This window comes from Canis lupus, chromosome 24 (assembly GCF_048164855.1).
Source record: "Canis lupus baileyi chromosome 24, mCanLup2.hap1, whole genome shotgun sequence".
NCBI classification, from domain to species: Eukaryota; Metazoa; Chordata; class Mammalia; order Carnivora; family Canidae; genus Canis; species Canis lupus.
In genome coordinates this window covers 39,544,724-39,571,935 of record NC_132861.1, presented here as the reverse complement: position 1 = coordinate 39,571,935, position 27,212 = coordinate 39,544,724, and the positions used below count along the sequence as shown (strand labels likewise).

General features: G+C 35.7%; 1 protein-coding gene across 5 annotated transcripts in view; it reads left to right on the top strand.

The window, feature by feature from the left end:
* The window catches only part of CUL3 (cullin 3), an 87,749-nt gene that overhangs the window by 35,007 nt on the left and 25,530 nt on the right, over positions 1-27,212 (top strand). For all 5 annotated transcript variants that reach the window (XM_072796430.1, XM_072796432.1, XM_072796429.1 and 2 more), the window contains 3 exons: positions 6,355-6,468; positions 24,186-24,346; positions 25,361-25,475. In XM_072796430.1, the coding sequence (XP_072652531.1) occupies positions 6,355-6,468; positions 24,186-24,346; positions 25,361-25,475 (390 nt within the window). The remainder of the gene's footprint in view (positions 1-6,354; positions 6,469-24,185; positions 24,347-25,360; positions 25,476-27,212) is intronic.

Genomic DNA, 27,212 nt, shown 5'->3' with positions numbered 1-27,212 from the left:
TGGCATCCTAGTTTATGCTTATGATATATAATAATAATAAAATGGCCCAACCTGAGAGTCATAATTGTTGCAAGTTTTAAAAAGTCAGTATCCATAAAATTAGCCTTTTATTTTCATGTACAGTTCAATGAATTTTAGCCCATGCATATAGATTGATAGAACTGCTGTCATGATCAATACAGAACATGTCTTCACCCCAGAACATTCCTTGTTTTTCCTTTATAGTCATATCCTCCTCCTGCCCCTATACCTGGCAGCCACTGATCTGTTCTCTCACTATAGTTTTGTTTTCTCAAGAATGTCATGTAAATGGAATAATACAGTCTGTAACCTTTTGAGACAAATATCTTTCATTCATCATAATTATTTTGAGGTTGAACCAAAATGCTGTATGTGTCTGTAGTTTGTTCCTTTTTATTGCTGAATGATAAATTCTGTTGTATGAATGTACCACAGTTTACATATCCATTTACCTATTTACTTGTTGAATGACTTTTGGCTTGTATGTAGTTTTTGTGATTATGAAGAGAGCTACTGTGAACATTCATGTGTAGATTTTATGTGAATATAAGTTTTCATTTCTCTAGGATAAATACCTAGGAGTGGGATTTCTGGGTCATATGCCAAACTTTTTCTACAGGTCTGCAATATTTTGCATTCCTATTAGCAGTGTATAAGAAGAGTTCTGGTTGCTTGGCACTTGGTATTGTCAGTATATTTTATTTTAGCTACTAAAGTGGATTTGTAATTGTATCTCATTTTTTAAATTTTTCGTTTTCTTAATGGCCAGTGCTGAGCATCTTTTTATGTGCAGAATTGCCTTTATATAACCTCTTTGGTTGGTGAAGTGTCTGTTCAAGTTTTTTTGCCCCTTTCTTAAATACTTTCTTTACTGAGTTGTAAGAGTTTTTATGTCTCTATATATGGCGATATATTTAGAGATTCTGGATACAGATCATGTGATATTTTCTCCCAGTCAGTAGCTTATTTATTGTTTTAGCAGTGTCTGTAAAATAGTTTTTAATTTTGATGAGGTCCAGTTTATCATTTTTTTCTTTTACAGATCTTGCTTTTTGGTGTTTTGTTGGCAGTTGCTTAAAATCTCAGATGAAGCCTTTTTCTTTGAATTACTATCATGCTTTGAAAATGATATAACTAGACATTTTTCTCCTAAAACAAAGGTTAATGTTGAATGTTAATTGTTCTTTAAAAAATCAGGACTCCAAATTGTATCAATATTATTAAAACTATACAAAAACATACTTGTGTTGAAGAAATCCTGCAAAGGCAAGGAACAGAAATGGCTAGTGTGTGGCTCTTAAATCAGTGGTTTCCTAATCCTGACTGTTGTATGAGAATCACCTGGGTAGCTTTAAAAAAGAGAGAGAGATTGTCTTTTCTTGGTCTTGGGTTTTTTAAGTCAGTTTTAGATTGATAGCAGAATTGAGGAGAAGGTGCAGACATTTCCCATATTTCCACTGCCTCCCCCACTATCAGCATCCCATGCCAGAGTGGTACGTTTGTTACAGTGACATATCATTATCCCCCAAAGTTCATAGTTTATATTACATTCTTGGTGTGTTGTACATAATGTGTTGTACATTCTGTGGACTTTAATGAATGCATAATGAAATGTATCTACCATATGCAATAGTTTCACTACCCTAAAAATCCTCTCTGCTCTGCCTATTCATCTCTCCTTCCACCCTAATGCCTGCCACCTGATCTTTTTCTTCTTTTAATTTTTTTATGATCTCTTTAGTTTTGACTTTTCCAGAATGTCATGGAGTTGGAATGATATGGTATGTAGTAGCATTTTCAGATTGTGTTCTTTTACTTGGTAATATGTGCTTAAGGTGCCTTTATCTATTTTCATGGCTTAATGGATCATTTCTTTTTAGTGCTGAATAATATTCTATTGTCAGAATATACCAGTTTATTGTTTCACCTACTGAAGGACATTTTGGTTGCTTCCACATGTCGGCAATTATAAATTAAGCTGCTGTAAACATCTGAGTTTGGGGTTTTGTTTGGACGTAAGTTGTCAACTCCTTTGGTATTTATAGCAAGGAGCATAATTGCTGGATTGTACAGTAGGTGTACATGCAGTTTTGTAAGAAACTGCCAAACTGTCTTCCAAAGTGGCTGTGTACCATTTTGCATTCCTACCAGAAATGAGCAAAAGTGCTTGTTCCCTATATCCTCAGCAGTATTTGGTGGAGTCTGTGTTTTGGAATTGGCCATTCTAATAAATGTGTAAGGGTATCCCATTGTTGTTTTAAACTGCAGTTTACTTTTCTTTTTAGATTTTAAGTAATCTCTACACCCAATATAGGGCTCAAACACACAACCCTAAGATCAAGAATCACACACTCCACCAGGCATCCTTCAGTTTGCAATTTCTTGATCAGATAATAGAACATCTTTCATTATGCAAATTTGCCACCTGGTTATCTTTTTGGTGAGGTGGCCATATCTTTTTTTTTTTTTTTTTTTAATTTTTATTTATTTATGATAGTCACAGAGAGAGAGAGAGAGGCAGAGACATAGGCAGAGGGAGAAACAGGCTCCATGCACCGGGAGCCCGATGTGGGATTCGATCCCGGGTCTCCAGGATCGCGCCCTGGGCCAAAGGCAGGCGCCAAACCGCTGCGCCACCCAGGGATCCCCGAGGTGGCCATATCTTTTGCCAATATTTTAGGTTGGGTTTTCTTGGTGAATTTTATTAATTCTTTGTATATATTGGGTAGCAGTCCTTTACCAGGTATCCCTTTTGCAAATATTTTCTCCCAGTCTGTGTCTTGTCATCTCATTCTCTTGAGCAAAATCTGTTGCTTTTCAAGTGATTCTGCTTCTCTGCCAGGTTCGTGATCTACTTCTTTCCACTACTGTCTGTGTCTTGCTTTTTGCAAGGCTAGGTGACATTAACAGTCATCAGTTTTCCACTACTCATTTCTTCAGCCTCCTTGTCACAGCTGGTCCCATCCTACTGTCAGTTTCCGTGGCTTTGTTGATTGTTTTTACTTGTCTCATGAGCCCTTCAAACTCTGACTCTTTACCTGGATAACCTTCATGTAGCTTTTCTTATATAATAATGCTGGACATACCTGATCTGCAGGCCCCGTTTGATACTGGTACCACTTCTATAGCAGGGTTCCTTCCTGTTTGCCTTTGTTGATGCAAAAACTGATGGTAGTTGTTAGGGTGTGAGATTAACAATGTTATTCACACACACAAACTGACCCCACTTCCTATTTTGCAAATTTTCTGTATTCGGTCAACAACTTGTAAAGTAAAGGTTAAATCCTTTTATTCATCACTTAATGTGTTTTTTAGTTTATATGCAAACTTCCCTTCTTTTAAAAAGCCCATTTTAATCTTCATAAAGTTTGAATTTTCATCTCATTCCTACAATTTATTATGTATATTTAAACGAATATTTGTTCTCCTTTTGTGTATTCGAATAGAAGAACATTTTTCTGAGGCAGCATGAGAGGAAGAATTTTTTTTTGTTCGTAGAGTGATCAGGATAATTAGAATGCAATTGTATCTAAAGCATTTATTATGTCTTATATTCGTATATCTATGTGTGTGTGCCTAATCATTCAAAAATAAATACAACAGAGTATGAGATCTTCTGGAGCACCTCTTAGAATTCCCATGTCCTGTGATAGAAATTAATTGTTGTGAGTGTATTTTAATACCATTGAATTTTACACTTAAAAATTAGTAAGATGGTAAAGTTTATATTATATAAAAATGATGCGTCATTTCTTTGTGTCATTGGCGAAAGCAGATCCATCTAACTTCAGCAGTAAAATACAAACTAACTAAATTTAACAAAATTAATAGCAGTTATTTTCTAAGTAAAATTCATTGTTATTGATTTGTCAGGATAAGTTTTTGAAATTTGTAAATAAAGCAGTTTTATCATTTATGACACATTGCACTAGTTGATCACATTTTTATTTTGTGAAAAGCAACTCTACAAATATTACATAAATACTTGACATGTTTTATTTTAAAGTGTATATAAACATAATCAGTGATTTTAGGACACGTGTCTTATTTTATAACTTAAAAATTTAAGTGGTCAGTTTTTCATTCATCTCACAGATATACCAAGCACATATTTGCTTTCCAAAATTAGGGTGACTTTAATAGTTACCATGTAATTTGATTTTATAACAAAGGGTTACACAGAAGTTCACTTAAGTCCTTAAGAATAATTAATTGCTAGATATCTGATGTTCAGAATATATACATTTTTTGTCATATAGTACAGTTTCTCTAGTATTGTCATTATCTTAATTGCTACTCAAAATTTACTGGTTCACTGAATATGAAGATTGGTGAAGAATTCTGTAAATAGGCGTATTTTCAGTTTGTAGGTTTTCTTAGTGTTAGCAGTCATGGGAATCTGCATCTGACCAGTGCTAGACTTAACGAGTTGAAATAAGTGATTTATTGTTTAACACAGTACTATATACAAACCTACATGTTTATCAGTTTTGATACAGTTGCCATATTTATGGGTGATGTATTTTGAAGCCAAGGAGCTTAGTCTCTCTCTTTTTTTTTTTTTTTTTAGGAGCTTAGTCTCTTAGAACAAAATATATATAATAAAATTCTAATTTATGTGTATGTATAGGCTAGTGATTTTCATACTGCATGTTAGAACAGACATTGTTTCATCACTAAAATCTCTTAGTGGCCATTTTTTCTTTGATATAAAAAAATCAGGTAGTTTTCTTAATTTGAATTTATTCTCATTTGTTGGGAATAGTGTGTTAGGTATATTTTGTTTTCAGTCTTTGGCACTTGCAACCACTTATTTAGACTCATTTATACTGGTGCTAATATGTAGTAACATCTACTGTTTATAATTCAAGTTTATAGATATCTATATATCTCAACACACATATTAATTTGTTTCTCACCAAACACCATGACTTCAGATTCTCCCCAACCTAAAAATGTTTAACCACTGCACTAGAACATGTCTGCTTAGGTAGGCTGGAGTTACAAGTTGAGCTAGACCATAGTGGATTAGGTAGGTTAGAATAATTAAAGAGGTTGGCAGTATTGTCCTAAAGTGTTACAGGAACTTAGAGGACAAACTGCTTCTTTGTGATAGAGCTGGTTCTAGCTTTAAATTCTGTTTTCTCATCGATAATCTTATATTGGACTACTGATAGCATAGCAGGAAGTAGTAGTAGTCAGGAACTTCTTACTGGAGAAGGTGGCAGTATCCTTGTAGACTATGGAAAGGAATTCTTGAAGTCTGAGTAGTCTTAACAGGATTGCATTAGGAAGGCATTTCAGGCTCAGGCCAACTTGATGTGCAAAAACAGGTATCACCCACCGTGTTGGTGGTAGATCATAGTATTGCAGGGTAGGATGAATGAAGTAAAGGGTCTTAGAGATGCCAGGCACTGTTCTAGGTGTGGGAAGCACACATGGAAAAGACCGAATCCCTCCTGCCATGGATCTTGTATTTTAGTGAGAGGAACAGCAAATGGATAAATTTGTAATACAGTAGGTAGTGACAAGCAAGTACTGTGAGGAAAATTTAGTGTAGGTTAAAGAGTGGATATAGTCATTGTTTGAGATAGGGTGGTCAGGAAGACCCTGAGCAGAAGTGAAACTTGAGCAGAAAAAAATGAGGGGGTAGTAGGCTGTGTGAAACTTGCAGAAAAGGGTGGAACCCAGTTGCAACAGTCAGCTCCATTGTAGCAGAGCACACTGAATTAATAGTTTATGCTCCTTAAGTGTTTACTGAGTGCCAGCCACTGTTTTGAGTGTGTCACTAGTGTTAGTTTAGTCCTTAGAACAGTTCTACAAAAATGGTTACTATTTCATATGTAAGGAAACTGAGGCACAGAGATGAAAATAATTAACCAAGGTAACGCAGCTAGTCAGGGAGCTGGATTTGAGCCCAGTAGTTTAACTCTAAAATCAACATTTTCAACCATTCTATGAAGATGGGGAAGGGGAGGTATAGTAGGAAATTTGATTGGAGCAGTATCCTGGGACCGCGAGTTCTATGGGGCACTGTAGTTCCTTATAAGTATTTAGAATTTTATTTTGGCTGTCATGTTAGGTTGTTGGAGGGTTGAGAAATGCCCAGGAGGTTGCTTTATGATTCTGAAGATCAGGAGATGGGTCAGGACTATACAACACATTTGTTAGTAATCTGTATTTAGGTTATAGCTTAAAATATTTCTACTGGCCTATATTTCTTTGATGTAAAATTGAAGATTCCACACCATTAGTTTATTAAACAGATATGTGCATGTATACATATAAGAGAGTGTGTGGGTGTAAAAAACTAACAAACTCTTCTGTTAATAGGTGCGAGAAGATGTACTAAATTCATTGAATAACAACTTTCTTCAAACACTAAATCAAGCTTGGAATGATCATCAAACAGCTATGGTGATGATTAGAGACATACTAATGTATATGGTAAGTAGAACTTTTCTGTTTATCCTTTAAGAAGTTAGACATTTCAAAATGTCTATGTCACATTTAGTTGGATGGTACAGGTCAGTGTGGAAAGTGTTATTTTTAAAAAAATAAAACAATATTTCCTTTGCAAGGACCAACCTTAGCTTATATGAAGTAAAATCTTATTCATATATTTAATGATTAGAACGGAAGACTGAAAGAGAAAGGTCTAATATTTTTCTCAGTATTCAGCACTTCAAATTGGAAAATGATGAAAAACCTTACATCTCTTTGAGTAACAGTGGTTGAATGACACCATGAGAGAGGAAAGCTTAGTATTCTCTCACAAGTTTTTAAAACCTAATGTCCTTATACCTTTAGTGATGGGGGTGTCATTTTATATAAATATGTGTATAATAAGTATACTCTAACAGCTTCTGTCTAAATAGTAAGTCATTGCAGTATGTATGTTATTCAGATACATATTCTGTTTTTTACCTGTTATTACTGTTCTTTGTTTTTGTCAGTCAAGAAAAATATCTTATTCAGCAAGACAATTTGAAAAACATTGACATGAGCTAAGCTGTTCAATAACTTTTGAGAAGATTAAACTCTTGAGTTTTTTCTTACCTTTGTGTGATTGTAGAATGAAGCTAGGTTCATCAAACTTAATTACTGTGTCAATGCAAAATTAATAGGTCTAATAACTTTCCTTGTTACTTCAATGTTTAATATTTGGGAATTTGGACATATGATTTTCTTCTAAAGTTTTACTCTCTGCTTTTCAAATTTTTATTTTCAGTTTCTTTAGTTTGATTTTATCTATTGTGGTGAGAGCATGTCCTAGTTTCTTTCACTTGATTGAATAAAGCAATGGTTGGAAAGGATTTCCAATGAGAGCAAACAGCTGTGGAGCTTTTTGTTCTGCTCAGAGAATTCAGTCAGGCCTATTACCCCTGGTTTTATAGGGTCAGGGAGAGGCTACTTCATTTTTCAGGGATTGATAAAAGGTATAACAGTATTTAGCCTTTTTGAGCCTTATTTTCCTCTTCAGGATATAGATTGATCCTATACTGACATTTTAAGGTAAATGAGATAGCACGTGAAAACATACAGTGCCTGAGATACAAATGTGAAATAAGTTAGCTTATACTCTTCTCATTAAGTTTTGGATTTGATGAGTCTTTAAATTTTAACACTAACAAACGCTAAGAAAACCATTTTTAATTTCATGATCTAGTACTCTATTGATAAAATAAGTATTTTTAAATTAGGCACACCCTCATTCTTAAATAATTTTTCTTTTATTTCAATTCCATTTTGTCCACCAGGGTGGGGAGGAAGGGGAGGGAGAGGGTTCCCAAATGAAATGTCAAACCTTGAATCCTGACTGTTATGTGACCATGGTTAAGAAACTAATTAGTTTATTCCTCAGCTTTCTCATTTATAAAATAAAAATAATATTGTACTGACTGGGTAAGGTAGCTATAAGGCTTGAGGGAGCCATTCATGTACAGCACTTAACAACACCTGGACCATAGCAGTGTATCAGTAAAAATTTACTAGGTTTAATATTTCTTGTCCCTTCATCCTTTCATCAAACCTGTCTAGTTGCACCACAGCCCCGGGTACACCCAGCAGCTTAGCTTTCCTGCGCCTCTGCTGGAGGAAGCTCCACACAGAGTAGATCAGTGCCACTTTTTATCCTTTGTCACAAACTTCCAGTTGACCCATCACACTGTCCAGTGGTCTCGTTTTCCCTCCAGTTGTAAACTTCGTACCTTCAGCTCCCCTGCTGGCCTCACTCGTAAATGATCTTGCCTTCCACCTCTTAGAGAAAAGAGCAAGCATCAGCTATGTTTGTTTCTTACTACTATATCTACAGTTTTACCTGTATTTTCTCCCTTTTGTGTTTTTCCTTTTCCCTTTTGTTTTAATGGGACATTGTCTCCCCTTGTGTTAAATAAAGGCTAATTTTCCTTCCATGCTAAGCAAGATCACATCCCTTTCTGCCTTGTCAAAAACCTGAAATATTTTCAGGTTCTACCTTTTTACTGAGTCTTACTCATCAGCATGAGACATGTTCAGGCCAGTCAGATCCTCAAAATAAAATTGAACTAAATTTTCTGTTGAACCCCTGCACTGCCTCCCAGCATCTCTCATTGCCATTCACAGGCAAATGTCTTGTGAGAAATAGTGAACCTTGCTGGCTCCCTTTTCTCATCTTTCTTTCACTTTGACTATGTTCTAGTTAAGCTTCTTCCTCAGTTATGCTGTTCAGTCTTGCTCTTAGAGGGATCACTGTGTCTGTACATCTCTGAAGGCAGAGATCACTGTGAATCCTCAGACTCCTTGATTTTTTTTCTGCAGCATTGGGCACAGTTGACCACTCTTTTCTTCTCACTTGCTGGGTCCTCAGTTTCAGTGACATAGCACTCCCTTGGTACACTTCATCCCTTTCCCACGGGTCCTTCCCAGTTACTCCTCCTCTGCCCTTTAAATAGAGGCATTCTTGGGCTTTAGTAACCTAGATTTCCTCCTCCTGGTTCACCTCAGTTACTACTATATCTGTAGCATTTATCACAATTGTTATTAACAACTGTCTCAGGCCTTGTTTCTCAGGCTGAACTTCTTGAGGAGAGGCCAGTGTCTTGTCACAACTGTGTCCCCAACACCTGGCACAGCTCCTTGCACAAACTATGTAATTGAATAAATAAATGCACACGGAATCTTTTTCTTAAATAGATCATAGATTAAGCTTTTGCAAAATGCATTTTAAAAATATGCTGTTGTTGGGGGGATCCCTGGGTGGCTCAGCGGTTTAGCGCCTGCCTTTGGCCCATGGGTGTGATCCTGGGGTCCCGGGATCAAGTCCCACATCAGGCTCCCTGCACAGAGCCTGCTTCTCCCTCTGCCTGTCTCTCTCTCTCTCTCTCTCTCTCTTTCTATGTCTCTCATGAATAAATAAATAAAATCTTTTTTAAAAAATGCTATTGTTGGGGCACCTTGGTGGCTCAGTCAATTGTCCAACTCTTGATTTCGGCTCACATCATGAGGGTCCTGGGATCTTGACCACAATGGGACCACCACCACACCTGGCTCCGTCCTCAGCAGGCAGTCTCCCTGTCCCTCTGCCCCTCCTCATTTGTGCGTGTGCTCTCTCTCTCAGATAAATAAATAAAATCTTTGAAAATATATATATACTATTGAGGATTTGGAGGGAAATTAAAGTGTTGATATCTTCACCTTCCACAAGATAGAATTCTTTCATTTTCATAGTCTTTGTTCTTTTTGCCTTTTTATATTTAGTATTCTGGGCTCAATTAAATAAGTGCTTTTTAAAATTAAGGTAAAGTTGAAATATGCAGAACTAGTTTTGACAAACTAGTTAGGAAAAATACAGTCTTTGGTCAAGAAATATAAATGCTTTTAATTTTTCAGAAATCAAAAGACTTTTCCTGTTGACATCTGCATTTCCTTTGAAGAGTATTACCCTCATTTTAGACTTCTCAGGTGATGTAACCTGCTAGATAGGGGATATACCTGAAGCATACTGATTGTACCATCATGGATCTTAGACACATACCTTCTTATGAATATAGGCTTTATTGGAATTCTAGATCTCAGACTCAGAGAGGGAGGAGAGAAGATGCTTCACTGTCTACCCACCTGCCACCTACTCAGCTAGCTGACTTTGGCTCTTAACAAGGAGGTGTCTGTGTATAAAATGTCATGTATCAGCCTCAATATATAGATACCGTGGGGCACACTGACTTTTGGAAATGAAAATAGGATCATTGGTTACATGGAGGCAGCCACTGGTCACACCACTGATTCGTTGTTTGGCATGTGCCAAAAAGAAATGTGTTTCAAAAAGAAAAGTGTACATGTCTCTAGATGGAACATGTGACCTCTAGTTTCTGCCACTACACCCCTTCCTAATGTTCGAAACTTGGATGTTGAATTTTTAAGATTGGTTTGGGGCTACTTAGGAAACTGTTTTGTTTTCAACTTTAATTGCTTAAAAGATTAATGATTGGGAAAGAGTTGAGCATTTTATAAGAATCTTTGTCCTGGTTCTATAATATGTTTAATTGTCAATATAACTCATAAGTGTATGTTACTATTCAGTTAATTTTTCTTTTATAACTATAAAAATGAATATGAGAGGAAATTAAGTTTATGGATGGTATTCTATAAGCTACTTTTGAACAGCTTAGAATTAATGGCAAAGGAAATAGAAAAGCATTTCCTACTGTGATATATAAGGTTACCTGAAGGTTTGTAGAGAAATTTTCTGCATAAAACTACAGCGAATTTATTTTTAAGCTTTTACTTGAATTTGTCCATATTTTCAGTCATTTTAACAAATAGCAGAGCTTTAGTGGTATTGCAGGTTTTCCTTAAAGGTTGGAGGCTGTCAATTCATAGGGACAGGGAGAGAGAGTGAACCCAGGAAAGGAGGACCACTGCTTCTTTGAGCTCTTTATTTGGAAAGTCATTAAGAATGAGAAAAGAGGTCAAGCAGAATGGCAACAGCTTTATGAAGAGGAGAGAAGCTGAGGAACTTTAATGTGGCAGGCTGAATAATGACCGCCCCCCCACCACCACCACCACCAATGACTATCTAGAAACTCAGGATTGTTACCTTATGGGTCAAAAGGAACTGTGCAGGTGTGATTGGGTCAAGGATGTTGAGAAGAGGAGATTGTCCTAGATTATCCTAGTTCAGGGTCAGTCCTAAAGGAGGGGCAGTAGGAGATGGCGATGATGTGACGACAGAGGCAAAGATTGAACGATAGACTCTGCAGGTAGAGGAAGGGCTACAGCTAAGGAATACAGGTAACCACCAGAGGCTGAAAAAGGCAAGAAAGTGGGCTTCCCCTCAGATCCTCTAAAAGGAATCAGCCCTACTGACATCTTGACTTGAGTCCAGGAAAACTTGATTTTAGTCTTCCAAATTGTGGAACTGTGAAAAAGTAAGAAAGTTACCGAATTTGTGGTCATGTATTCAGTAACAATAGGAATTGGAATATCCCCTGTCCTGGGGTCAGCTATCTGTAAATAAATGGATCATCTATAGTTGTGAAGAGATCATTTAAGTGAGTTGGCACAAAGTTTATATAGTAGAGGTGATCAGAGTTTGTACTTTTTCCAGGTGTACTAGGCAGTCTCAGACAAGAATGTTCAGATAGAATTAGTCTTACTGGTTATGGGGAGAATTCTAAGGTAGTAGCATTATTGAAATGGTTGATTGTGGGTCTGTGCTCTTCAATAAGTAGGCAGCTGAGTCCTAAAATCCCAGGAAATAGAGGTATTAGGGATCAGTAAACCTGGAGACCCCAGTGAGAGTGAGAAGAGGTTCATTTCAGTGTAAGAAAAAAGGGAAAGGTAGGAGGAAAGAAGATCTCTAGTGCCAGAGATACTTGCTGTCTTCTAAAGATGAGGTTCAAGGTTTACCCATATCAATATGTGGGTGAAGGGAATCCTGATAAAAATGTAGGCATCTGTAAACAGTGTGTCAGATTAGTCATTCTTCTCATTGGTAAGTTTCCAATGAGAATAGGTGGCATAAAGCAGAGTTGACAGAAATAAAACTGTTTGCTGAAGCTACCAAGGATTTGTGTGTTTGGGGAGGTCAGAAGATAGGATGAGAACATGGAGATGGTGGAATTCGTGTCCAAGTTTTCTCCTGTAGATTTTGAGGCTTTAGGTCCAAAAAACATTTCTTCTTTATGATATTCTAGATTGCGCATTTAGAGAAGTTTGAAAATAGCTATATTCTGGAAGAGCACAGATAAGTTGTTTAAGAGTCTTTTTGGCACTTTCTCTGCTTTTAAAATGACATCTTAAATACAAAATAATAGAAAATAGGATCCAGTGGCTTTGAGATTATTAAGCTTCACACCTGTTCAGTGTTTTTCCTGACTCTGGAAAGACATGCTTTCCCCATCTGTGCTGTAGTTTTTGTATTGTGACTGACAATATAAATACCTTGGCATCTTTTTGTGGCTAGATCGCAGGCCAAGTACCAGGCCTTTATGTAAAATAAAACTAGGGCATCCTCATAAATACTGTAAAGGTCAAGAGTGTTGAGCTTGATAATTAGGATTTCTTCCTTGCCTTCCATCTCAGTTCCTGTTTCTAACAAATTGATAGACCCATAAACCCCTTGATTACCATGCCCTATTAACTGTTTCTGTGTGTGTGCAGTGATGATGTAGCAGTCTGTGACATTGACTTTAGGGAGGCAAGTATTTATTCAGCATGAAGTAGGCCCTGTGGTGCAGTCAGAAATAGAGCACATATTTCCTGAGGTAGTAAAAGAAATGAAACTTCTGTTCATAAAGGGGACTGTTCCCATATTGTGTGTGTGTTTCCTGGAAATTTGGGGTAGTGGAGAAAAAATACATGATGAAATTAAGAGACCCTTTAATTCCTACATTGTCATTAATTTGCTTGTTATTGAACTTCTCTAGGTAAAACTCCTGTGTTTCCTTTTTAATAAGGGAAATAGATTTATTGGGTAAGAGCTCTGGTTTTTATCTTTTTGGGGTTTTAGACCCTTGGAAGAATGGTCAAAATTCATGGACCCTCTACTAAAAGTAGACATCTGTGCATCTACACACCACAGAGCATATACTTAAATATGCAATTTCAAGTGGTTTATGGGATCTTGTTGGGTCTATGGGATGTGTGGGTTAGATCATTTTAAATTTTCAAGTTCTAAAAAAAAAAAAAATTTTTTTTCAAGTTCTTTCAACTCTGAAGTTTTACACCAATTTAAAATTGAAGTGAACAGCTACCTGTGTTGTTTATAATGGAAAAAAAAAAACAGGTGAGAATAGATAAGTATTAAGTTGATGGCAGTTTCTTTAAAAACATTTAAAGTGGGTTGGTAGAGCCTCGGTTGGCTAGGAGTCTACCTAATACTATTTCTGATAATAGCACATAACACTTTCAAAGTCCTTAGCGTGTGCCTGGCATTGTTTTAAGCATACTTAAGGATATTTTGTTTAATCCTTAATATCTTTTTACTGTTGTTATTTTTAAGCAGTAGTTTGGGAAAGCAATAAAATTTTTATTTTTTATTAATAAAATTTATTATTGTATTCTCTAAAAAAATCCTGAATACATGACAACAGTTACTGTTTATTACATGGCTATATCCCTGTGCTAAATGTTTTAAGTATCTGACCTTCCAGATCGGTATTGTACTGTTTCACAAATGAATAAATTGAGGTTAGAGAGATGAACTAACCTGTGTGAGAGATCACACAGTTACTATATTACTGGAGTATGAATCCAAGTCTTTTTTGAATCCAGAACCCATGGTCTTCACCACTTTGCCTGTAACCACCTCGGTACAGAAGAATTATGTATATTGACTGCTTAACAGAATGTATGATAATTTTTTTAAGATTTTATTTATCTTAAAAAAAAAGATTTATTTTAGAGAAAGAGAAAGAGGGAGCACACTCAGGAGTAGGGGGAGATGGAGAGAGAGATCATTTCCAGCAGACTCCACACTTAAGAATAGAGCCAATGTGGTGCTCATGTGATCCCATGACCCTGAGAGTTCATGACCTGAGCCACAACTGACTGAGCTACCCAGGTGCTCCCAGAATTTATGATAATTTACCTAGAGTTGAGCTAACATTAATTTACCTTTTTGCTTATGAGAATAAATTCACTCATTCAGTAAGTATACACAGTGAGTATGTATATGTATCAAACTTGCTCTAAACAACTGTGGTTACCTTTTCCAAGTTCTGTCATTGGGTGGTTTTATGATGTAAATAACTGTTTGGGCAGATAATCCTGGTTCCCCAAGTGTAATTGAAGAACAGTGACTTTTCTATGGTCCCAAGTGTAAGCTGTTGAAGCATATTAGAATAATATTCTTTGTTTCTTTTCTTATTATTTCTTCTTGTTCTGTTTGAATCTAGTATTAAATTCTCCTTAAAGAAGTGACTTGGTAAGACTTTAGACTCCTAATTGTCATCCCAAGTAACTTAACACCATCATTACTGGAGTATTTAGAAATTCACCAAAAATATTAGATACCTTAGTGGTTATTCTACCATTCTTCTGGTTCTTTTTGACATTTTTGCTGATGTGTAACATAAAAATGGACAAGTCTTTTTTTGTCCTTTTTAAAGTCTGCGTTTTCTAGGATTTTTTTGTTGTTAGTGATTTGTGGGAGTTTTTTATGTATCCTATGTAAAAGTCCTTTGTAGATGCATGATTTTTTTTGTCTGTTTTTTTCAACTAGGCTCCGTGCCCTGTGTGGAGCCCAATTTCAGGGCTTAAACTCAAAACCCAAGATAAAGACCTGAGCTGAAATCAAGGGTTGAATGTTTAACTGACTGAGCACCCAGACGCCCCTATAGATAATGTTTTAAGAGATACTGTCTTCCATTCTGTGCTTGCCTTTTCTCTCTTTTAATAGTGTCTCTGAAGAGTTTTATATTAATTAGTTTTTCAATCTGCAATTATTGAATAAAGTGTTATATATATATCTGTTTGGCCAAATTTATTAACCATGTTCAGGTTGTCCACATCTTTACTAAATATTTTTGTCTGCTTGTCCTGTCAGCTCCTGAGAAATTTTAAAATCTTTAGATTTAATTATTGATTTGTCTTTTTCTCCTTTTAGTTGATATATTTTGAGGTTTTACAAAATGAACGTATATAAATTTAGGGCTGTTTGATCTTCTGTTGAATTGACTCTTATTTTTATGAAATATCTTTCTTTATTTCCTGTATATTGCCTTAAAGTCTACTTTGTGTGGTATTACAATATGAGTTTCCTTTTGGTTGATGTTTGTATGGCAGATTTCTCCCCATCCTTTCCTTTCCACCTTTTTGTGTCCTTATCACTTATAAGCACCATACAGTAACACGCTTTTTAATCCCATCTGATAATCTTTGTTTTTAAATTGGAGCATATGGCTTATTTCTGTTTATTTATAATTATTGATACATTTGAGTTTAAGTTTACCATTATATTGGGTCTTTTTTCTGTTTGTCTCACCTATTCTTTATTGATTATCCCAGCTTTCTTGCCTTTTTTAGGTGAATGGAGTATGTTTTATTATCCATTCCCTTGCCCCGTTATGTTATTTATATACTTATCTATTCTTTTATTATTTTTATTATTTTAGTGGTTACCTTGGAGATTACAACATAGATCCTTGACTTAAAGTTTATCATATATGTGTGTGTGGTTTTTTGTTTGTTTGTTTTTTTGTTTTTTTTTTTTATGTGTGTGTATTTTTAACTACGTTTTGGGAGGCCCTGGATGGTAGTATCTTCCTTCAAAGCAAATATAATTTTCTTCTGGCAGGCAGGCACAGTATGGGTAGATCACCATGATCTCGTTGAAGCTGGCTTTTAGGCTCTCTTAAGGTTGATCTGTTTTCAGTTTGCCATTATTTCTGGGACATATCTTTACTCACGGAGAATAGCCATCTGGGGTCTAGAAGCCTGAAGTATTTACCAATTTGCTTTCCATGTTACTGTGTTATGAATTCTAGCTTTTGCCTCCTCACCACCGTAAGTCTACCACTGGTCTATGTTTGGCTCTTTAGCCTTCCAGTGAGGCTTTGTCTTTGGCGTTTTGGTGTCTTGACCACACTTAGGTGGAGTGTCAGTAAGGATCTTGATGAAAATTGCTTGCAGAATTTCTGGCTCTTCTTCTCATTGCTTTCCTTTTCAGACTTTGCCTTCATAAGTCCTAGCTCCTTCATACCCACATACCTGTGACTTTCTGCTGACTCTCCCATTTCCAGTCCTCCAAATAAAACGAATGACCCAAGGCATCCGAGTGAAGGTGAATGTCAGGCTCCTGTCAGTGTACTTCCTTGAATTTTCTCCAGAATCTTGGCCCCACAAGTCCAGGTTGCCTTTGTTACTCCTTGATGCTTTTAAACAGTTAGTATTTGTTTGCTTATATTGTTGTAAAATGCACTTAGCATACAATTTATTATCTTAACCAATTTTAAGTGTACAGTTCAGTGATAATTAATACATTCATACTGTTGTATAACCATCACCTCCATCCACCTCCAGAACTTTTCATCTTGTAAAACTAAAACTCTGTCCATTAAACAGCAACTTCCCATTCCCCTCTCCCTTGAGCCCATGGTCACCATCATTGTACTCTGTTTATATGAATTGGACCACTCTAGATACCTTATACAAATGGAATCACAGAGTATTTGTCCTTTTATGACTCAGGGTTCATCTGTGTTGTAGCATGTTCCTTTCTTTATTTTAAGGCTGAATAATATCCCGCTGTATGTGTGTATCTCGTTTTGCTTATCCATTCATCTGTCAGTGAACACTTGGGTTATTTCAACCTTTTGGCTATTTTGAATAATGCTGCTATAAACATGGGTATACAAATGTTTCATTAAGACTCTGTTTCCAATTATTTTGAGTGTATAGCCGGATGGTAGAATTGCTAGGTCATATGGCAATTCCATTTTTAATTTTTGAGAACCACCATGCTATTTTCCGTAGCAATGACACCATTTTGCATTTCCATCAGCAATGCTCAAGAGTTCCAGTTTCTTCATATCCTTGCCTGTCGGCACTTGTAATTTTCTGGGTTTTTGTTTTACTTTATTTTCTGATAGTAGCTATTTTGATGGGTGTGAAGAGATGGTAGCTTTTTATTTTCATCCAGCTAATATAGTTGTTCTTGCCGAAAAATTGGTCTTGTAAAACCTATTCTTTCAATATTAGGAGTGGAAGTGAGTAGCATAGCATTTTAAGGTAGGTTACTTTGAAAATGAGAAAACAGGCACAGATGTTAAAGTCACACCTAGTAAATGGCACAGATAGGATTGAAATAACCTATCTGGCTCTTAAATCTGAGTTCTTCACCCCTGAATTATATTGCTTCTCTAATACAGGTCTTCCTTTCTAAAGTCTTAGAATATCATTGTTCCAACACTTTGCTTTCTGTTACGTGAATATTACTCCTATGGTTCTAATAGGTACTGTTTTCTAGCGTTGATGGTCCCGTCGTCGTCCCCCCCACCCCCCACCCCCGTTAGATCTTTGAATTTTAGTGTAGGGAACAGTGCTTTTATTTTAGTATTTGGTTCGATTTAAACAGCTTTAGAGAAATACGACTAGGGTTTTGATTTGTCAGATATCCTAGGATACAATTCTTAAAACAAATGAAAGTTATTTTTAAATAGAATTTCTTACAACTACATTGTTTTAAAAACTTTGACAGCCTTGAGAGATTTGGGACCCATTTTACAGTGGTGGAAACTATGACTTTGAGCTTTAGTCATGGAGCTTTCAAGCCAACTGTATTCTGTGCTTTTCCATGTACTTTACCCAGTAACATTGTTAAGTCCCGAAATGTTATTCTGTCTGGCAGTTTACTATTAAATCTCTTACTGGTGCCCTTTTTATAGTGTAGTCAGTCACTGGCATTTTGGAAAATACTGGGATGGTTTTTTAAAATTTTGCTCTAAAGAGACTTTTTTTTTTCTTTTTTAATATAACTACACTAGAAACTTCTTGTTACTTTTCCCAGGTTTTTTTTTTTTTTAATTTTCTATTTCTATCTTCATAATGTTAAGCCTTCTTAACTTGTATATATTTCATGGCTTGAAAGTGAACCTGTTTTAAAACACTTATATTTATTACTTGTTGATAGAAGATTGCCTAGTGATTAAGCTTGGGAAAGCAGGTTCAAACATGTTCTAACAGACAGTAGCTACTTACAGCGTTATTTGCTTTGTTTTTTTCTTTTAAAAAATGAGCTAAACTTTTCAGGATGTATCTCTAGTTTATGAGCAGGACAAATATTTACTATTTGTAAAAGATTTTAACCCTTGTTTATATTCATCTTTTATCCTCTTTTTAAAAAATAAAACTTGGTTAAAAAATTTGCTGAACTATTTCTTGCAAGTAAATTAAGTAGTAAGAGTTAATGTTATTTTTTGAATTTCATTATAATTTCTTTCTTTTATTTTGATTTTTTAAATATCAATTCCTGAGAAATGAAGTTCTTAAACTCATAAAGTTACTTCTTGACTTTGCGTAGGTTTAGCTTTCATAAGCTCTGTGTGTCTGCATTGCATGCTAAGTTTGATCTCATAGTTAAAATATTTAGTATCTTGGTAAAGCCATCAGTTAAGGGGGAAAGCAGAAATTTCCCGAGTTGGTGGGATTTGTAATATCTGTGGCCTTATAGGACCAAGTACCATGTAGGCTGATGTCCTCTTGTCGACAGGTAATGTGAAGAGCCGTAGGCCACGAGTAGGCATTTGCTGAAGGAGTTTTACATGGATATCAGTTGATTGAGGTCGCCTTTGTGTGTGTGTGTGTGTGTGTGTGGCAGGGAAAGAGGGACTCCAGTCTGTCTCTATCTCAAGTCCTAGAGACCTGCCTGCCCTAGCTGATGCTTTTAAGTGGCACTTTTAAATTTCTTATCTAGCATTTATAGTTGTTCTTGGCAGGGAAGTTGGCCTTTCAAAAGCTATTCTTTCAAGACTAGAAGTGGAAATAAGTGGGATAGCATTGTGAGGTAGGGTGTTGGGGCAGTCTGGCTTTTCCTCATGTCTATGAAAGCAGATGGCAATGAGATGGCCCCATCATTAGTTACTCCTCCTCACTCCTGGGTTCATCTAGTTTGTGAAGAGGCATGCTTGTTGTAGTTTTGCTTGGCCTAGGAATAGCAATCCCTAAGAGAGAACCATAAATAGAGATTGAGAATCTCTATTCATGTAGCGATGAAACTCCCATCTCTTTAGTAGATCTAATGTTTGACTCAGACATTAAGCTTTCATACATGTTTTTCAGAACATTTTATATTTAAAATGCTGTATTTTGGCTTAAAAAGCCATATAGAAGCAGCCACCAACTTCTGTCTCTGCTTAGCTTTCTTCAATAGATAAATGACTAATGGGCTCATACAAACTATATTTTGGTCATAAAGCCTGAGATTTAAATACTATTTTAGATTATTCTTTAATATTTTTTCTTTCTTTTGGGGTGAGTTCATCTTGTCCTTACTTTGAAGTTGTATTCTTTTAGCTAGTTAGAGGTTAACTAGATGTGAGATTTTAGATTTTTTTTAATTAAATATTCACCTAGAAACATACACAAAATAAAAGTCCTCCAGTGATATAATTAGAACCTCATTAATATTGTATTACATAAATTCAGCTGTTAATTTTTTAAAAAATGTTTTTTAAGTAATCTGTACACCCAATGTGAGGCTCAAACCTATAACCCCGAGATCAAGAGTTGCATATTCCACTGCCTGAGCCAACTAGGTGCTCCCCAGCCACTTATTTTTTTAACAAAGAGATTCCTGTTAGAATCCATTAGTAAAATGCTGTTGTGTACCCACAGGCTGTATTCCTTCTGATAGTGCTAGTAGGCAGGAAACAGAAGGTTAAGCATGCTTAGTTAGCAAATATTTTAATATATATTGTGCAGATCACAAGTTTATGTGAACGTGTGCAAGCATTTCTGTTTAACATATACACCTATAAACACTTGAGTATATACAGGTAGATCTTTTATTGTGCTTGATGGTAATCAATCATATATACCAAATGTGTAATATAAGTAACTTGTATTATTAATTTAAACAGCCACACTCAATTTTGTGTTTTCTCTTGTACATTTATTAGCACTTTCTTATGTATAATCAAATTTCAGGGTTAACAGATTTTCTTAATATTATAGTTCATTTAATTGCAATCATTATACACACCTTGTAAGTCGCATATTAAAAGACAAAAGTTTAGGTCTTATACTAAATATGACGTTTGTATTTCGTCTCCAGTCATCTTCATGGACTTGAATGTTCTGTTCCCTACTCATTCTAACCATGTATTCCCATCACACCTGAATTCCTTTACTAAACCATTGTTTCTCCCCATACAGAATATACCTGAAGAATTCATCAGTTGTACCTGACCCTTTTTCTGCCTTTTTGCTGGGCAACATTATTGGCCAAAACCCAGGTTATAGATTGACCCACATCATTGTGCTTAGGGTTGGGAGAAGGGAAACCCAGCCAGGGAGACTGGTAACAAATAGAAAGGGAAGAAATAATAGTGAAGTATATCTTGATCCTTCATATACATTAATTTTTTATCAGAGTTAAGCTTTATAGGAAATCATACTAGAATTTTAGAGATTACCTTTACATTGCCCAGGACCAGAGAAGATAATGACTTACTCAGAGTCACACAGACAGCTAATGGTACAGCCAGAGTTCATACGAAGAATTCCTTACTCCACATCTATTATTTTTGCATTTAGAAATTCACTGTTGGCATTCCTGGGTGGCTTAGTGGTTAAGCGTTTGCCTTAGGCTCAGAGCGTGATCCTGGAGTCCTGAGATCCAGTCCCACATCAGTCTTCCTGCGAGGAGCCTGCTTCCCCCTCTGCCTGTGTCTCTCCCTCTCTCTCTCTGTCTCCCATGAATAAATAAATAAAATCTTTAAAAAACAAAACAAAAATCCACTGTAAGTGGTAAATTCACTTGAAAAAACAGTTTAGCAGTTTCCATATGATCTAGTACTTTCATTTCTAGAAATATGTTCCAAGAAAAATGAAAGCATATGTCTACCCGAACATTCATAGCATTACTCATAGTAGACAAAAACTGGAAAAAGCCCCAAATATCCATCAGCTAATGAACTAAATGTGATATATCCATATAGTGGAGTACTATTCAGCCCTGCAAAGGAATGAAATAATGATAAATGTTAACACCATTAATGAATCTTAGCAACTTTATGCTTGGTAAAAAATCAGATATGAAAGATTACATTTGATTTAATTATATTAAATGACAGAAAAGGGAACTTGTAGAGAGAGAAAGCAGGAGTGCTGGAAGTGGGATTGACTACAAACAAGCTCATGGGGTTTTTTGTGGTGACGGAAATAGTCTAGAACTGGATTGTGGCCATGGTTAGACAACCATAGAAATAAATGTACTGTTAGTTACTGGATTGTACTCTTAAAATGAGTGTATTTTATGGCATATAAATTATACTGCAGGAAAGCCAAAAAAGGAGAATATTAAAAAAATTTTCACTCTAAAATTCATAATTTACTTTGAAGATTACATTATATGTGTCTTTTGTTCTGTAATTCTTAGAGGTAGTGCACTTTCACCAAAATCAATAAAGTCTGATTCATTCTTTTGGCATTTCTTTTAATTAAGAACATTTGGTTTCTTAAGTTAAACTTGCTAGTGCCATATATACATCATGTATGATAGGTATCTGACCCCCATACACCCTGCAAGTCCCATAGGCATGTAGAGTTGGAACTTGTAGTGCTTGCCAGAATTACCGGTATTTTCTAGTCTAGCTATAAAACAGCCTGATGCAAAATCTCTTGCTGCTTTCACTACTTTCAGTATCTCTTTTCTATTTTGCTTGTACCAGTTGAGCTTTATGTTTACTTTATGCTTTATGTTTACTGAGTGTATTTATTTTCAATCCTGTTTATGCCACTTGTCCTTGTTATTAATACATCATTTAATACCATGTAAATCAATAAAATGGTGTTAAAAACAATAGAATTTGTTCTTTGGTAAACTAGATTGTTTTAGACTTGACAAAGGCAACACAAACACTGGTTCAAATTAGGTGTGGATAATTTAAAAGAAAGGAACAGAATTGTAAAAATCTAGAAGGACTTTTTTACATTCAGATTGCTTCACAAATGTCTCTAGTTCATGCTCCATCCTAATGAAACAGAGTATGTGAGAGTGGATGGAAGAAAGAACACTGAACTCCAATCACAAGATTCATGTTCAAAGACAAAAGTCTTCATATCTCATTGAACATGTATTATATTTTAATATACAGACAAGTTGGTCTGGGTGTTAAGTGGTATGAGGAGGTAGCCACTGCCATCCAGGAAGGAGGCCATCACCCTGGCTCAACCTTTCCAAAATCCCCATGTGGTAAGGTTGCTGGGGGGAACAAGATCGACAGGCCCCACACTGTCCCATGCAAGGTGACCGGTCACTGTGGCTTTCTGCTGGTGTGCCTCATCACTGCCCCCTTGCCCCCGCCCAAGACACTGGCACTGTCTCAATCTCTGTGCCAAGAAGTTACTGAAAATGGCTGGTATTGATGATTGCTACATCTCCGCTAGGGCCTGCACTGCCACCCTGGGCAGCTTCTCCAAGGCCACTTTTGATGCCATTTCCAAGACCTACAGCTATCTTGCCCTCGACCTTTGGAAAGACTGTGTTCATCAAGTCTCCCTATCAGGAACTCACCGGTATCTTGTAAAGACCCAACACCAGAGTCTCCGTGCAGGGTACCCAGGCTCCAGCTGTGGCCACCACATAGTTTTGTACAAGGGGAAAAAAGTGAAAGCCTATTTAAAAAAGAAGAAAAAATAATTTTAAAAAATTTACGGGAGAGTCATCGGTGAAAAATTTGAACTTACCTAAGGGTTATGCACGATTTTAAAAATGTGAGCTTGTGCCAAGATTATATAGAATGTAGAAATGTGAGCAGCGAAGATACTAATCAAAGAGCGGCTTTCTTTGTAGCCATTAAGGTTATGCCCTGGATGAACTGAATGGAGGAAGGTTGCAGGAGTGACGTCACATGAAGAGAATGCTACTCGTGGAGAATTTAGTCAGCAATTGTTCAGAGAGTTGGTCGGTGCCATTTTAGTTGCATCACTGATGTGGTTGAGCTTCTGTCTATGTTCACCTGGTAGTTTTGCTTGGTTTTGCTTGTAATGACAGTGTTCCTTTTAAAAGTTCCAGGATCACAGTGTGCAGTGGTTCTTAACTGGTTTGGGATTATAAATGCCTTTAAGAATCTGGTGAAAGCTATGGGCTCTGTTTCCAAAGTACTTACATACTAGCAAACACATAATAATTCTATAATTTTTGGAAGTTCACAGACCCACTGAGGCCCACAGAGATCCTGGTTAAGAACAGAAAGGAATTCTGTTGTTAATTCTTTTGTGAATTAAAAACTTGGTAGTTTTATTCCAGTGTATTTTGCTATAAATGTGGATTTTCAAGTAATACACAAAATAGGGCTTGTATAGCCAATAATTCTGGATTATATGTGCTCTGTAAAGTGAGACACACCTGTAATCAAGTTGGCAGGAACTTGAAAATAAGATGACAAGTAATCTGTTTGAAATGACAAGAGGTTTTTATTAATGCTGCTATATTCTAGGCATTAAAGCCTTTTAATATTTACCAGTAAGCAATCGGCTTAAGTTACATGGATCTGTATTTCATTTGGCTCTTAATTTTACTTCAAAGACTATGATCTTCAAGTATAATATTTGAGAAAGTAAGAACCATGGTCAGACATGATATGGCTCTAGAGAGAAAGGAGGATGTGTCTACCTTGCTATCTACCTTTCTCCTCTGCTCTTTACTCACCTGCCTTTCCCTGGGAATGGTGCTTGCGTCCCCACCCCCTTTTTTCTTCAGGTTAAATGGGTGACCACATATATTCAATTGTTTGTAAATTGTACATTTGTAAATTGTAAAGACTAACTTTAATATAACTTGGGAGGTGCTAGAAAATTCCATGGTGCTTAAGATAGTTTGAAGTGGATAAAAAAAAGATAGTTTGAAGTGTTTCTCATCTGAAAAATTGCTTTTGGATTTTATTTCCTGTATTATTGTAGCTCAAGTGATTATATTTGCAGGAGTTGTGCTCACGTTTTATGGTATTGTTTCACTGCAGGACCGTGTATATGTACAACAAAATAATGTGGAGAATGTCTACAATTTGGGATTAATTATTTTTCGAGATCAAGTTGTACGTTATGGGTGTATTAGGGATCATCTACGACAAACGCTATTGGACATGATTGCAAGAGAGCGAAAAGGAGAAGTTGTAGATCGGTATAATCATCTTTTTTATATTTCAGTGTTTGGTTTTTTAATGGTTTTTTAATATCCTGAGAACCAATTTAGTGTCATAATCTTATTAAAATAAATAAAAGTTTTATTGCCCAGCACATTATGAAAATCCTCAAAACAATTAAGAAAGTTACCTGGATTTTAACTTAAAAGCACACATGTGTTGTTAGAAGAGACCCTTCTGAGCTTCTATTTAATGTACTTTTTAAAAACAAATCAGCCATTAGTCTTCCCTTTTGGTTTTTCATGTATTTTTTATGCTGGCATTTTGATCCTTTTTTGCTGTGTGATAACATTTTTTGGTTCTCTTTGTCTCTTTAAAAGGCTCTGGCCTAGGCTTCATTCTTAGCATATTTGAAGAAAACTGTTGAACATAGTCTCCAATGACTAAGAACTACTACCCGTTCTGTTAAGTCACGTTGCCTCCCCTTACATGACTGCAGTACCATTTTTGTGACACGCAGCTAAAGAGGCTTAAAGCACGAAAGACTGCTTTCTCTGTGTGTCTGTACACAGAGCAGCTAATAGAAGACTACTTGTAAAGTTTTTGTTTCAGCTTTGGTGCTTGGTCTGGGTTGCCCCAAAGCCATTCAGTACCAAAAAAAAAAAAAAAAAGATAAAAATAATATCTAGGAGTAGCTGTGTGTTGTACTCATTTCAAGCAATATAGCCTCCCTCTCTCCTTACTGCTTTCTGATATTTTTATATTCTATGTTTTTATGTACACAGAGATATTTAGACAAGCTAATTTTCTTTCGAATTTTAAAGTTATAACAGTATGAGAACAACTTGACAAATAGCATTATAGTCAAGATATGTCATCCATTTAAAATTACTCTAAATACTTATTTTATAAGTGAGTTGCTTATGGGAGATGGATCACTCTGATTTTAAAAAAAATGTTCTAAAAGTCTTTCTAAAGCTACTTCTGCTGCATTTTTTAAAGTGAGACTTTAACGTAATTTGATTATCAAGTGGTTTAACTTCTTTTGACAGAGGCGCAATAAGAAATGCTTGCCAGATGTTAATGATTTTAGGTCTCGAAGGACGATCTGTCTATGAAGAAGATTTTGAGGCTCCTTTTTTGGAAATGTCTGCAGAATTTTTTCAGGTAATCAGTGAAAGATATAAATAAATCCTCTCAAGATATTCTGAAAGTTACTAAATGTAGTTACTGATTGAACACTTGGCCTTTTTCTGTTGAGGCCCTTTGGGAAGGAGGGCACAAAAAATACCCGTTAGATACCTACTCCCTCTTCTCACATTCCAGGGAAGGAACCCATTTTAAAAAAAAATAGAGTTTGGACTTTTTACACACATGATTTTTTAAACTATGTGTTATAAAACCTACAAACCTAGAAGTAACTTTAATATTTTGTTATATTCACATGTTACAAATTATTTACCATAAATTCACAGGCAGTGCATCACTAATGAAGTCTCACTATTCAGGCTTATGGTAATATAAATTACTAGTAAAGTAAGTATAGAAATAAACATGATCTTATAGCATGTGTATATACTTTAAAGACTATTGGTGAGGAAATTAGAGGTCAATAAGTATAATTGGTAGAATTTTGCAACAGTATAACAAACCCAGAACCAACTAAATTGCTAAAAGTAAAGTTAAACTAGTCCTAATTTGTAATGAAGTTACAAAATATAAGACAGTATTTATAAGATAATGAGGCATATTCCTGAAAACATCAATTATAGTAGGAGCTCTGTAGTGTAATCAAAATAGATTGAATTGAATCCTAAAAGTTTTTACTCCAATAATAGGGTTTTTAAAAAAATAAATGAATACAAAGTTCTAGTAATTTGTAACAGTTCAGTAAGTCATTAATAAGACTGATTGGATGTATATAGGGATGGATCTCTATGCATTTTGAATCATTTACACAAAGAAACAAAGAATGAACTTGCAATTATTTATTTATTTATTTTTTAAAATTTTTTTATTTATTTATTTTTTAGTTTGTAACCAATCAGGAAGACCTTTGTGGCTTGCACTGGTGAACCTAGATCATGTTTTATGAGCTATTAATTTTATAATGTAGGAGGCAGACTCCATTTTCCAGTAATACAGCAACTAATACTAGATATTTTTGCAACATTTTTGACCTTCACATTCATTTAATTTTCCTTCATTTCATTGTAGATAAACCAGTGGAAGATTAATTGTCAGGATTCCAAAGTGTAGGGTGCCTAGGTGGCTCGTCAGTTAAGCAGCTGCCTTCAGCTCAGGTCATGATCTCAGGGTCCTGGGATCAAGCTCTGTACCTGGCTCCCTGCTTGGTGGGGAGTCTGCTTCTCCCTCTCCCTCTGTCCCCCCTCCATACACACCCTGTTCTCTATCAAATAAAAAAATCTTAAAAAAAAATAAATTCTAAAAAAAATTCCAAAATGTGCTACAGTGACATGTGCATGCATGTGTATATATACATAATACATGCTGTTTTTAACAGGAGTGAGAGATGGTCTCACCAAGAGTTTTGTTTGGTGTGTTAATGTCTGTTCTTAGAAACTTGATTATTTTCAGGGACTAAAACTACTTTTTGTTAAAGTAGGAAATGTTATTAAATTTTGTACATAGTTTATATCAACATGTCTTCCTTTTTGTAACTCTTAGATATATATTCATTAATCCTATCAAATAGGTTAAAGTCATTTGGATTAACATAGTTTAGTGGAATTTTTGTAAGGCTGGTGTTAGACAAGATTAAGAGTTATTTAAAGTTCTATTTCTAAAACTTTGTGTGTGTGTGTGTGTGTGTGTGTGTGTCTGTATACACATGCATACATACTCTTTTGAGACTGGGAGTGGGGTGGCAGTTGGACTTCAGTA